The sequence below is a fragment of the Notechis scutatus genome, chromosome 16 (assembly GCF_049901735.1).
Source record: "Notechis scutatus isolate UNSWTSFEM ecotype Mainland chromosome 16, rNotScu1.2, whole genome shotgun sequence".
Taxonomy (NCBI): domain Eukaryota; kingdom Metazoa; phylum Chordata; class Lepidosauria; order Squamata; family Elapidae; genus Notechis; species Notechis scutatus.
In genome coordinates, this window is record NC_142024.1 from 1,979,330 (window position 1) to 1,992,651 (window position 13,322).

At 50.1% G+C, this 13,322-nt stretch overlaps 1 protein-coding gene across 2 annotated transcripts in view; it reads left to right on the forward strand.

Moving 5' to 3' along the window:
• Positions 1-8,464, forward strand: part of EPHA8 (EPH receptor A8) — a 53,463-nt gene extending 44,999 nt beyond the window's left edge. For both annotated transcript variants that reach the window (XM_087944448.1, XM_087944447.1), the window contains exons 11-17: positions 418-603; positions 1,304-1,365; positions 2,626-2,835; positions 3,620-3,769; positions 4,623-4,813; positions 5,542-5,697; positions 8,180-8,464. In XM_087944448.1, the coding sequence (XP_087800574.1) occupies positions 418-603; positions 1,304-1,365; positions 2,626-2,835; positions 3,620-3,769; positions 4,623-4,813; positions 5,542-5,697; positions 8,180-8,294 (1,070 nt within the window). In that variant the 3' untranslated portion in view covers positions 8,295-8,464. The remainder of the gene's footprint in view (positions 1-417; positions 604-1,303; positions 1,366-2,625; positions 2,836-3,619; positions 3,770-4,622; positions 4,814-5,541; positions 5,698-8,179) is intronic.
• Positions 8,465-13,322: the final 4,858 nt, after the last annotated feature.

Below are 13,322 nucleotides of genomic sequence, written 5' to 3' on the forward strand. Positions count from 1 at the left end.
GCACATGTATTTTGAAAATAAATAAAATAAAATAAAATAAAAAGAATTGGAAGAGCAAGAGGTTTCAGAATACTTTATGTATGGAGGGATATGAAAGGAAGTCTATAAAACGTTAACAAGAATCTTGAGATACGATTGAATAGCAGCACAACGATTAGGATATAAAACAACACTAAGATGAAAATGTCAATGTGTATGGATCTGTAAATATGTATATAAAAATGTTTATATTGTTTTAACGTTTTCTCATTAGTATAACAATGTCAAGACCAATATGTATGTCAAAGAATTCATTTTCAATAAAGACTATTTTTTTAAAAAAAAAAAAAAAGAGAGAGAGAGAGAGAGAGAGAGAGAGAGAGAGAGAGAGAAATAGACACCGCAATAATGACGGAATCCTTTCTGCTTGCCGGACAGGTGAATCTGGAGAGGTATGTTATGGCCGCCTGAAGATCCCCGGGAAAAGGGAGGTACCGGTGGCGGTGAAATCCCTGAAACCTGGTTACACGGAGAAGCAACGGCGGGATTTTCTCAGCGAAGCCAGCATCATGGCCCGCTTCGATCACCCCAACGTTATCCATCTGGAAGGGGTGGTCACCAAAAGTAGGTTATTATTTCCTGCCGCAGCAGATTCAGGGTTTCTTGGGCATGGTAGACCAGCCGGAACAAGCCATAGCCTTGGACGGGCAAAAAAATTCATCCCAGTCAATTGCGCCCATTTCACAGATGTAGACAACTGAGGCCGACGCCGAATATCTTCGTTGGATCCCTGGGATTTTGTTCTAGGCCGAACCGAACCAGTTCAGAGAACTGGATTGTTAGAGGAAATTACTGGGCTAATCCTTAAGGAAGGCAGGAAGGAAACATCCTGGTGTTGCTTACAGAAACTGCCTCTCCGTTAACCCTTATTATATTCTTGGCAGGACTAGACTTCCTGTCTCTGGAACTTTTCTGGAGTTTTTTTCCCCTCCTTTGCTGGTACTTTGCTTGTGTGGAGTGACCATTCAAAGTTACAATGGCACTGAAAAAAGTGACTTAGGACCATTTTTCACACTTACGACTGTTGCAGCATCCCCACAGTCATGAGAGGCCAGGCGAGGAGATGCGTGCCTCAATGTGAGTGATGTTGAGTTGGCCACGCCCAGCCAGTCACATGACCACCAAGCCATGTCCACCCAGTCACATGACCACCTAAGCCACGCCCACCACCTAAGCCACGCCCACAGAACCGGTTGTTAACAACATTTGAATCCCATGCCTGCAATAACCCGCTCTCTTGTTTAATCTCTCTTCTCTCCCGCAGATAAACTGATGATGATTGTGACCGAGTACATGGAAAACGGATCACTGGATTCATTTCTCCGGGTAAGATTCCTTCACACCAGAGCCACCCAAGTTGGAAAGGGCCAACAGAGAAGTACCAGAAAGCCAAGAGGAAAGCAGAGGTGCCACATTGGAGAGATAGCAATAACACTTAAGACTTATACACCGCTTCACAGGGCTTCCCAGCCCTCTCTAAGCGGTTTACAGAGCCAGACTCTTGGCCCCCAACAATCTGGGTCCTCATTTGACCGACTGTGGAAAGATGGAAGGCTGAGTCAACCTTGAGCAGGTCAGGATTGAACTGCTGGCTGGGGGAGGAGTCAGCCTGCCATGCTGCACTCTGATCACCGTGCCATCACGGCAGGATGACATGGATTGAGAAAAAGAATGAGAACAGAACAGAATAGAAAGCAGAAAATTGCAGAATAGAGTAGAATGGAATGGAATGAGAATACGAATAGAGCAATGGAATGCAGAAAAACGCAGAATAAAATGGAATGGAATAAGAATAGAACAGAATAGAATGCAGAAGAATGCAAAATAGAATGGAATGGAATAGGAATTAGAATTAGAATTGGAATAGAACAATAGAATGCAGAAAAACGCAGAATAAAACGGAATGGAATAAGAATAGAATAGAATGCAGAAACGATGCAGAATAAAATGGAATGGAATAAGAATAAAGCAGAATAGAATGCAGAAAAATACAGAGTAGAATAGAATGGAATAGGAATTAGAATTAGAATTGGAATAGAACAATAGAATGCAGAAAAATGCCAAATAAAATGGAATAAGAATAGAACAGAATAGTATGCAGAAAAATGCAGAAGAGAACGGAGCGGTATAGGAATAAGAATTGGAATAGAACAACAGAATGCAGAAAAATGCAGAATGGAATGGGATAAGAATAAGAATGGAACAAAATAGAATGCAGAAAAATGCAGAATAGAATCGGAAGAGAAGAGAAACGCGGAATAAAATATAGAACAGAATGGAATAGAATTCCTTGTCGCCAAGTGTGGGGAATTAAGTATTCAGCAGAGTGAAGACACGGGGAGGAAGGAAATATGTTTATGTCTAGTTGTTTCGACATGCACTGCCCTACAGCGGCGATCAGAGGGCGTTGAAACACTTTTATATCCAGGATGCGAGGGATCTGTAGTTTTTTCCTCAGTCCCCTTTCTGACTCTTGCAAGGGTACAGATTCCTCGGAGAAGCTGAGGGCAGGAAGGGGTTGCCAGTTGGACGAGATGCCCATGACCCAGAAAACCCACACGGTGTGTTTCTTTTCTCTCTCTCCAGAAACACGACGGGCAATTTACGGTGCTCCAGCTGGTCGTCATGCTCAGGGGCATCGGCGCCGGCATGCGCTATCTCTCCGATCTGGGTTACGTCCACCGGGACCTGGCAGCTCGTAATATCCTCATTAACGGCAACCTGGTTTGCAAAGTCTCGGACTTCGGCCTCTCGCGCGTCCTGGACGACAATCCCGATGCGGCTTACACAACCACGGTAAGGGTCCTCCGTTGTCAGACTCGCTGCCTTCAAGGGCTGGGACTAAAAAAAAAAAGGAGCGGGCTCCCGGAATGATAGAATGCAAGACTTTGGGGGAACCCTAGATCCTGCAGGAGTCGCCAACCTTTTGGACCTCAGGGACCACCAAGCTCATAATTTTAAATCCCGCCGGGATTTTAAAATGCCCCCCAAACGTCTGCAGGAAAATCTCCCACCCCGTTTTCCCACCGATCTATCGTTCTTTATTTGGGATCGCAGAATACCGTCTCCAGCTCTGTTCTCAGGGAGGGTGGGAAAGAGAGAGACTTTGGGCTTCATGCAAGGAAAACAGCAGAAGCCGCAGAAGTCTTTCTTTCTCTCCCCCAAACTCTGCCAGAAACGAGTCTTTGCCAGCGCAGCCTCTTGGAGCAGGAGGCCTTGCAGGGTCCCCAAAGACTCATTTCTGGCGGAGTTTGGGGGAGAGGAAGAAAGACTTTGGCTGCTTTCCTTGCATGCAGCCAAAAGCAGAAGAAGGAAGAAGTGGAAAGAAGCAGCCCGGTGGCCAGGCCCAGGCGCGTGGAGCGTCCCCCATTGTGGGGCAAGTGATCCCAAGCCTTGTGTTTGCAATGCCAAGTGATGCAGCGCAGCCTTGTGTTCCGCACAGCCTGGATTAACTGCTTTGGGGGTGACATTTCTCTGCGGACCACCCAGATTTTCTCACAGACCACCCGTGGTCCTCGTCCCACTGGGTTGGCGACCCCTGCCCGAGAGGTCATCTCATCAGACCCGCTTTGTATTCCAGGGGGGGAAGATCCCTGTTCGATGGACGGCCCCCGAAGCCATCACGTTCCGGAAGTTCTCGTCGGCTAGCGACGTCTGGAGTTACGGCATCGTCACATGGGAAGTGCTGGCCTACGGAGAGCGGCCATATTGGAACATGACCAATCAGGACGTAAGCGTGAGAAGGGCCTATAATCATGTGTGCGTGTGTGTGTGTGTATCTGTGTGTGTTTGTGTTGGATTTAAAGCTCCAGAGCTGTCCACGCACCCGCTAAACTTTGGGCACAGCACCCCAGAACTTCTTCCAGGGGGATGCCTCTGTGCTGTGCCCGGGTAATTATAGCCAAGATTGGCTTCATTTTTAGAGAGGAGAAAACCTGGGTGTAAACTCATAAAACATGCCTATGCCTGTTGTAGTAGTTGCCATAAAAAAAGCAGGGGGGGGAGTAGGGAGGAAGGAAATCGGGAAGAGCAGTGCAGCCGTTTGGAAGCGGAAGTACATTCCAACTCTTTATCTTTAAAATATTGCAACTAAACTACCGGAGTGTCAGCTTTGAAATTCAGCTGCCACATATGGAAAGGGGGTGGAGGAGTTGAAAAGATCAAGGTTATTCCGTAGGTCGTACTAAGAAATTCCAGTTGCAGTTAATTGGTTCTCGTGATTTGTGAAGTGTAGAAGTGGGAGGAGAGAGAGGTGGATTCTGTGTAATCCGCAAAAATACGTTCACTTTGGGAAATGGCCTTAGACGTATCAGATCTGTTCCTAAATAAATCAATTGGAGAGAATATGTCGCCTCTAATGAATCCTTGGAAGCTTTTTGAAGTTTGGCTCGAGGATCACGATTTAATTCGGGCGACGGCTGGAATCCTGACACTAGCTTCAAGATGGAACGCGTCCCACCCAGAGATACCCCTTCCTCCCCAGCTACTGTCCGAAGACACACAAAAATACCCGATTTTTTTCTCCCCCCCCGATTTCTCCAGCATAGCCGATTCACCGGTTGGCAACAACCCTTTCCTTGCAGGTCATCCAATCGGTGGAGGAAGGCTACCGGTTGCCCGCTCCGATGGGATGCCCCGTGGCCTTGCACCAGCTGATGTTGAACTGCTGGCAGAAAGAACCGGACGAGAGGCCGCGTTTCTCCCAAATCTTGGACATCCTGGACAAACTCATCCGTAACCCTCAAAACTTAAAATGCACCGCCACGCTCAACCGGTAAGTGGGCCGTCGCCAACGATACAGCTGCGAGCCATTGGACGTCGGGGAGTCAGCGGCGGCGAGTCCGCCGTGGCGAATTGGCAGCGGCGAACCGATTCCTGAAACGAGACACTAAAGCGCTCCTATCCCCGTTCTCACGTCTCTTGAATGGTTTCCACCCCCCTCCCGTCTACTTTGTCCCCTTTCCTGGTGGTGCCCCATCCCCAGTAAGTAAGCCCGCCTCGGCTTCTCCGCTTGGTGCCCTTTTTCCACACACGCCCTGTCACGGCTGCGTATTCCCCAGCGTGCAAACTCTGAACCCAAAGTCTCGTCTACAACCGCTGAACTATTGCCCCGACCATTGGAAGCCTTGTGGCTTAAGCAGTTCAAGGGATGTACAGGATACAGATTAACAGAGTTGGAAAGGGACCTCGGAGGTCATCTAGTCCACCCCCACCCACCCGACTCAGGCAAGAGACCCTTTCTTACAGGATAACCGAGTTGGGAAGGAACCTCGGAGGTCATCTAGTCCAGGCCAAAAAATCCTCCACCAATTTAGACACACGGTGCAGATGACATCGTTGTGTCCTGCTCGGACACTTAGAAGGCTCAAGGTGGAGTTTGAGGGACCATCTACACAACCCGCAACAGCGGATGTTATAAAACACAACCCCCTTCACTGACACACTCACACCCACACACACCCCTCCTTTTTTTTTTTTTGTGGTTTTTTTTTTTGCCTGCAGGTTCACCCAAACGCTGTCCGAACGGAGCCACATCGATTTCACCCTCTGCAGCTCTGTGGAAGAATGGCTGGACTCGATACGGCTGGGAAGGTACCAGGAAAATTTTGCCCTGGGTGGCTACTCATCTCTCGGCATGGTGATGCACATGAATATTGAGTAAGTTGCGTGTGTGTGTGTGTGCAAGCCGTCTCTCGCACCATAACACCATAACACAAACACACAAACGCCAGTGTCAGGATTCTGGCACCGAACCCCATTTAAATCCCGAGTCTCGAGCCAAACTACCCAAACTTCCAAAGGATTTATTGGGAGTTAACATGCCAGTATTGCCTGGGTGTGGCTGACTCTTGAGACCCATCATTCATTGTCATCCTTGACCCTGGTTTCCCACCCCCACCCCCTGAGTGTGTCATAAATCATATTCTCCAATGAGACCCATCCATAGCCCAGAGTCATCAATCACGTTCTCCAAGTAGATATTTGCCACGGCGGAAACTTCAGTCACCTAGTTACTATCTCTGCAAAACTATTGATGGAATGCACTTTCGGTTTCCAAGCTGCCTCACTGCTCCCCACTCCCTAAAACAACCATAGAAATATTTTATGAGTTGACAGCGGTGTCTTGATTTTTTTCCACCTGTGGTGTCTCCCCCCACTGAACGGAGAGGGCCTCCCCCGATAAAACTCAACCGTTTCCTCTGGATTTGAGCCAACCTGAAAACAGTCACGGGCGGTGGAGGGACTTTGCAGTAAGCAGGGGACCTCAGAGGTCATCTAGCCCAACCCCAAAGGTGTGCTGCGACGCTCCAGGCTGGAAAATCCCTCTGAGGGTCGATCTGCTGGCCCATAGTTTGTCCTTAGAGCATCTCTGCTTCTTGGAGAACCCCTTCCCTCTTCTTTTCCCCCTCCCTCAAATCTTGGGGTGGGTGGGGAATGCTTTTCAAGCGGGGTGGGATGGATATTTTGGTCCTTCCAGGAAGACCCCAACCCCCAGGTCGTTTCTCTGGGAAGAGTCCAGAAAGATTTCTCGCCCTGCACCGTCGCGAATCTGTGTGACGTTGGGCAGGATTCTAATCCGTTCAACGCAAACCATCATTGGAGGCCAGATGCTGGTTTGTCTCTCCTCTGCCTCCAAGAATAGAATAAGAATAGAATATAGAATAAAATAGGAATAGAATAGAATAAGAATAGAATAGAATTAGAATAGAATAGAATAGAATATGGAATGGAATGGAATGGAATGGAATAGAATAGAATAGCAGAGTTGGAAGGGACATTGGAGGTCTTCTAGTCCAACCCCAGATGTTCTCGCAGACGTTAAGACCACTGGCGCTCTCCCACTGCCGGATGCTCCTAAACCCTGTTTTCAACCGGGGTTAAATTTGGACATTCGGAGGTGATCACCAGGCCGACCGCAGAAGGATCAAGGACTAGAAGAGCCTCAGAAGGTGGAACGGTGGCGGTGGCTTATCCCGTGGCTCTGATCTCCCCTCTTCCTGCAGAAGCAAACCCGCCCTCTTAAATCTCCTGGCCCTTTTAAGCTAGGAAAACATCAGAAAAACCGACGTTTCTTTCCGCGACCATGAAATATTCAAACCTGCAGCAGGAGAAGGCAACGTCGAGGGAAATAATTAGGCCCCTTTTCTTTTCTTTCCTTTTCTTGCTTCGGGATCAAATAATTCTAGCTTATTCTGCTTGTCTTTCTCTCTCCCTCTCTCTCTCCCACGTTCTCCCACTCTTTCTTTCTTTCTTTCTTTTTCTTTCTCTCTCCCTCTCCCTCCCCACCTTCTCTCTCTCTCTTCTTCTCTCCCTCATGTCTCTCTCTCTCTTCTCCCCTTTCTTCTCTTTCTTCTTCCCCCTTTGTTCTTTCTCTCCCCCACGTTATCTTTCTCTTTTTTTCTTTCTCTCTCTTCCTCTCTCTCCCCCATGTTCTTTCTCTCCCATGTTCTCTTTTTCTCTTCCTTTCTCTCTCTCTTTCTTTCTCTCTCTCTCACATCCTCTTTTTCTTTCTTCCTCTCTTTCTTTCTCTCTTTCTCTCTCACCCCCACATTCTCTTTCTTCCTCTTTCTTTCTCCTCTTCCCCCACGTTCTTTCTCTCCCCCACGTTTTCTCTTTCTCTCTCTCTTCTTTCTCCCCCCATGTTCTCGCTCTCCCATATTCTCTCTCTTTTTCTCTCCCTCTCTATCTCCCAAATTCTTTCCTTTTCTTTTCTTTCTCTCTCCCTCTCTCCCCCACGTTCTCTTTTTCTTTTTTCCTTCCTTCCTTCCTTCCTTCCTTCCTTCCTTCCTTCCTTCCCTCCCTCCCTCCCTTCCTTCCCTCCCTTCCCTTCCCTTCCTTCCTTCCTTCCCTTCCTTCCTTTCCTTTCCTTTCCTTTCCTCTCTCCCTCTCACTCCCCCATATTCTCTCTCTCCCATGTTCTCTCTCTTTCTATCTCTTCTTTCTTTCTTTCTTTCTTTCTTTCTTTCTTTCTTTCTTTCTTTCTTTCTTTCTTTCTTTCTTTCTTTCTTTCTTTCTTTCTTTCTTTCTTTCTTTTCTCTCTCTCTCTCTCTCTCTCTCTCTCTCTCTCTCTCTCTCTCTCTCTCCCACATTTTCTCTCTCTCTCTCTCCCCTCCTTTTTCTCCTCCCATCCCTCCTCCAGAGACGTGCAAAACCTGGGCATCAGCCTGACGGGCCACCAGAGGAAGATCCTCACCAGCATCCAAATCATGAGGTCCCAACTTCTCAACACCCTGGGCTGCCGGAGACCCCTCTGATAGGAACTCCTTGGGAGGGGAGGGAGAAACGAGGAGGCCTTCGCGGCTGCTTGTCTTCGGAGAGGCTTTCGCACGGCGGAACCCCCACCGCGGAGTTAGCCGGAGCCACGCTTGTCGTGTCAGCGGTGGGATGCCCCCGCTCGCTCCTGCTCAGAACGAGGAGGTCGAAGGAGGCCCCCGAAAGAGGCCAGGTCCTCTTCTCCACCCTCGGGTGGGCACCAGAACTTGGTCCCTACCGTATGGCAGAGAGCCGTGATCTGGGAGGGACGGCCAGGAGGTGTCTCTCCCGCACGAGACGAGTCTTCGCTGGAGATGACCACTGTGGATTCTTGACACACTTCTTTTTTTTTAAAGACACCGATTGCAATAACGTTCGGGCCGCACCCTCAACGGCACCTTTGCCGAGGGGTGGGGGGGCTTGGAAAGGAGCTCCGCTCGCCCCGAGCCTCCATCAGCGGCGGACAACGTGCGGCCCACCTGAAACTGAATAGGGATTTCTCCGGAGACCCCCGCACTTCTTCCAGGGTATCCGGAGCCCACCGGTGTCTCCACCTGCCCTCCCTAAGATCCATCTCCCTTGGCCCACCCTCCCTTCTCGTTCCCAGCTCTGACCCCTCTCCCTCTCTCGCTGAGGAAAGCAGGATCCTCACCCAACACAACCTCTTCCGCAGGTCTCCAAGTCCCAGGGAGGGACCATTTCCTGCACCACCTTCCTTCGATCCGGATCATTTTCTCGGTGCTGCCGTCGATTTTATCGATTTACAGGGTATTCCATTATCGCTCAGGGGTGGAACGCTGAACTGGTCACACACAGACACATACACAGACACACAAACAAACAACTTGAGACCTCCAAGAAGAGATTGGGCTGCTATTTGTCAGAAATGGTGTAGGGTCTCCCGCTTGGGCGGGGGGTTGGACTAGATGACCTATAAGGTCCCTTCCAACTCTGATTATCGGTTATCTATTATCTGTTAACATGAACTCGAGTCACATATACACACACACACACGTGCACAAAAGAACGACTCGACAACCTTGTTGCTCTCTTCCTTGTCCAGATCTCTTCCAGTCAAGGCCATTCCCTGTTTACTTCTTGGGTGGGGCGGTTTTGATTGACCCCCCTCCCCCAACCCTCCAAAGTCCACCAGGGGAGGTGTGAGAAAATCCATCCGTCCCGTCACAGCTGACCCAACGAAGCTTTTGGGGAGGGAAACGGACATCCCATCCAGAAGGACCATCTGTCAAATCTTCCATTATCGAGAGCCCGGGAGAGCATCCGGCTGACCCCTCCCCGCCCCCCGGCACGAGCTCTCGCAACATGCAATAAAATAAAATTAAAAAACCCAGAGGCGGGATTCAACCGGTGTAACAATCAGTTACAAAGCCTCTGCAGCCTTTGGAGGCCGAAAAAACAGGCCCGTTTTGTCACTTGCGGTATTTCCGGAAATACCTGAAGTGATGAAATGGGCCCATTTTTTTTGGCTGCAGAGGCCCAAAAAGGCCTCAAATGGGCCTCAAATCAGCCGGGAGGTGCGCGCATGCGCAGTGCAGGTAAGGAGATGGGAGGGGGGAATCATGGGTGCATGCGCAAGGGGCGTGGGGCCCCCCCCGTGCATTATCTTCTGGGTGCTGGCATGCGAGAGCGCAAGCACAGGCACAATTTTCAGCACATGAGCCCCCAAAAGGGTTAGCCACCACTGGACTAGGGCAGGGGCCGACGGCACCAAATGATCACCGGAACAACCGTTTTCGCCTGAACCGTTGCGAACCGGCTGAATTCCCACCCCTGGGGGGAAAAACAAACCCCTCCCATCTCTTACAGGGTGTAAACACCAACCTCCGGTCTTCCCCTCGCCGTCCCGGGCGAGTAATTCTTCCTATGGAAGGGCGTTCTTTTTTCTTTTTCTTTTTTTGAAGCAAGGCAATAACGGCCGTCGTTGCTCGGAGGTTCAGGGCAGCCGGTCCGAGCGATCCGGAGGCGACGTGTCGGGAGGAGGGCTTGGTGGAAGTCGGCATGGGGGAAGTACAATGGGGGCAGTGGGCTCCACAGGGCGGGAGGGAAGACCCCGCAGGACAGATGGTGTTCTCCAGAACTCACCTCTGGTCTGTGTAATGGGAGGGGGAGGAGGGTGTGAGGAGGGAAGGGGACACTTCGCGGCTGGTCAATTCACCACAGGACAATTTTGCCGTGGGACAATTCAACAATCCTCTTACGGCTGAAATTATTTTTGTTAAGTGAGACATTTGTTTTGAAGTGGGCTTTGCCCCGTTTTACAGGTGGTCCTCAACTTACAGGCAGTCCTCGGCTTACGCCCGAAATTTCTGTCATTCAGCGAGACATTTCTTCTTAAGTGGGTTTTGCCCCATTTCCCGACTTTCCCCGCCCTCGTTCGTTAAGCAAAGCCCTGCTGTTCTTCAAGGAGTCACGCGGTCGTGAAGTAGATCCGGGTTTTCCCGTCGGCTTGGCCGAAAGGAATCCCGGGACCCCCCCCCCTCCCGGGGAACAGTGCGCCCGTCATAAATGTGAGCCGCTTGCCGATCCTCCAAGCGTAAATCGGGTGACCGCGGGGACATTGCAAAGATCCCTAAGGCGTGAAAACTGGTCCTTCCGTCCCTTTTTTTCCCCTTTGGCCGTCGTAACTTTGGAACGGTCACTAAAGGAGCTGCTGCACGTCAAGGACCGCCTGTATTTTGCTGAGCTGCAAAACACGGACAGATAGGACAGACTAGGGCAGGGGTGGATGGGTGGGGCCAACTGTTCGGCAGAACAACCGGTTCGTCTGAACCGTTCCGAACCGTCAGAATCCCATCCCTAATTCCGCCCCTCCTTTTCCATCCTTTCTTTCAACCAGGGCTCTCCAACCCTTGGCAGCTTTTCATCCTCGTGGACTTCCATTCCCAGAATTCCTCAGCCAGCTTTGCTTTGCTGGCTGAGGAATTCTGGGAATTGAAGTCCACACAAGTCTTAATAGTTGCCAAGGGTTGGAGACCCCTTTGCTTTCCAACGGCTCTTGCCTTTGGAAGTCGTGCGAGCTTCATCCCTGGAGGCTTTCAAGAAGAGACCGGACAGCCATCCGTAGGGACTCCTGCTTGGGCAGGAGAGAGAGGGTTGGACTAGATGACCTACAAGGTCCCTTCCTAGACTCTGTCGATCTGTTTAATGTTTCTCTTCCACCTATTTCTTCAATATGAATGTCCCTTTTGTCCTGCCGCAAGTTTTTATCGTGGTGAGTTGGCCATCACGAATTGTCCCCGGGGTGAATTTGGGCTGTTGGTGGGTTGCTAGTCTGCTGGAAGGAGGGAGGGGGAGGACGGGAAACCCCTCCCCTCGGTTCACCGATGACGCTGTCTGTATTTTGGCAATCCGTCAACTTGTCGGGAGAATAAAACTCTGCCGTTTTGAGTGGCCTCCTGGTTTCTTATTTGTGGAAGAAAAGGGGTGCAAAGAAGAGCCGCGAAGATGATTTAGGGGTGAAACATGTCGAGGACAACCGTTCCGTAAAGCCACACCTGGACTAATTGCCGCATCCAATTTTGGTCACCGTATTATAAAAAGAGAGGTTGAAATTCTGGAGAAGAGCAACTAAGGATGATTAAAGGCCTGGAGAATTAAAACGTTCGAAGAACGGTTGGCAGGAATTGGGGAGGTCTAGTTTCATGAAAAGAAGGATTAAGGGGGGACACGATAGCAGCCTTCCAGTATTTGAGGGGCTGCCCCAAAGAAGAGGAAGGGGTCCACTTATTCTCCAAAGCCCCAGAAGGCCGGACAAGGAATAATGGATGGAAAACTAGTCAAGGAGAGAAACAACCTGGAATTAAAGAGGAATTTCCTGACAGGGAAGACAATTAACCAGTGGAACAGCTGGCCACCAGAGTTGTGGGTGCTTTAAAAAGAGATTGGACAGCCATTTGTCTGAAATGGTATAAGGCTTCCTGCTTGAGCGAGGGATTGGACTAGAAGACCTCCAGGGTCCCTTCCAACTCATTCTATTTTCATCTCCCTCCCCCCATACACACACACACAAACACACACACACACACACATATCCATCTATCTCAATTTATCGAAATATCTACCTACCTATCTATCTATCTACCTACCTACCTACCTACCATCTATCTATAAAATAATATATTTTCAAGAGATTGGACAGCCATTTGTCTGAAATGGCCCTAGGGTCTCCTGCTTAAGGTTGGACTAGATGACCTCCAAGGTCCCTTCCAACTCTGATTATCTGCTATCTGTTATCCTTTCCGTTGGCAACTCCAAGGAGACCATAGAAACGTTTTTATGAGTCGACACTAACCCTGTATCAGAGGCAGGAGGGAGGGAGGGGGATCCTGGTTTGATAGAAAGGGGCAAGCCTTGTTATCGATAGCCTGGGATTGAAGGCCAATGAAAATCCATTCGATTCGTTGCAACGTAGGAGAATTCAGTTTGGATAGCTTCGGCCGGTTGGAAGGGCAAAACGATGGTGATTTAAAGCTGGCTTGCGGGTGGCCTTCGCCTCTCCCTGCATTTTGGGGAGGGGGTTGCAATCCCCTTGGGTTGTGGGGCAGTCTCTGTGCCCCGGTGCAGGGATCAAAGGGGGTCCGAAGTGATCCTGCCAGCCCCCAATGCCATCCCTTCTACACGGGGAAAGGGTGTTTGTGTGTGTGTGTGTGTGTGTGTGTGGTGTCTTTGTTGCTGCAGCTGGACAGAAGGTGATAAATAAAAGATGGGCCCAGGTGTCTCCCACAATTTAAGCACCAGGCAGTGAAAATTTTGGGGGGGGGGGGGCGCAACGGACCAAGCCTCAACTTCAAAGAAACCCCGAAGCCCAGCCTGGCCCTTTGAGGTTGGCTTTCCATCTGTCCCCATCGTGGCAACGGGTGGGAAAATGGGCCCAAGCAGCCATAGGGATGGGGTGGGGGAGCCCCAGAGAGGGGGGGGGTGGGGGCATGGTGCCATTATGGGAGCCCCCAAAGAAGGCCGGGCTGGAAGCGTCGTGAGTTTAATCAGACCGGGCAGCCCCAAAGGGTGGA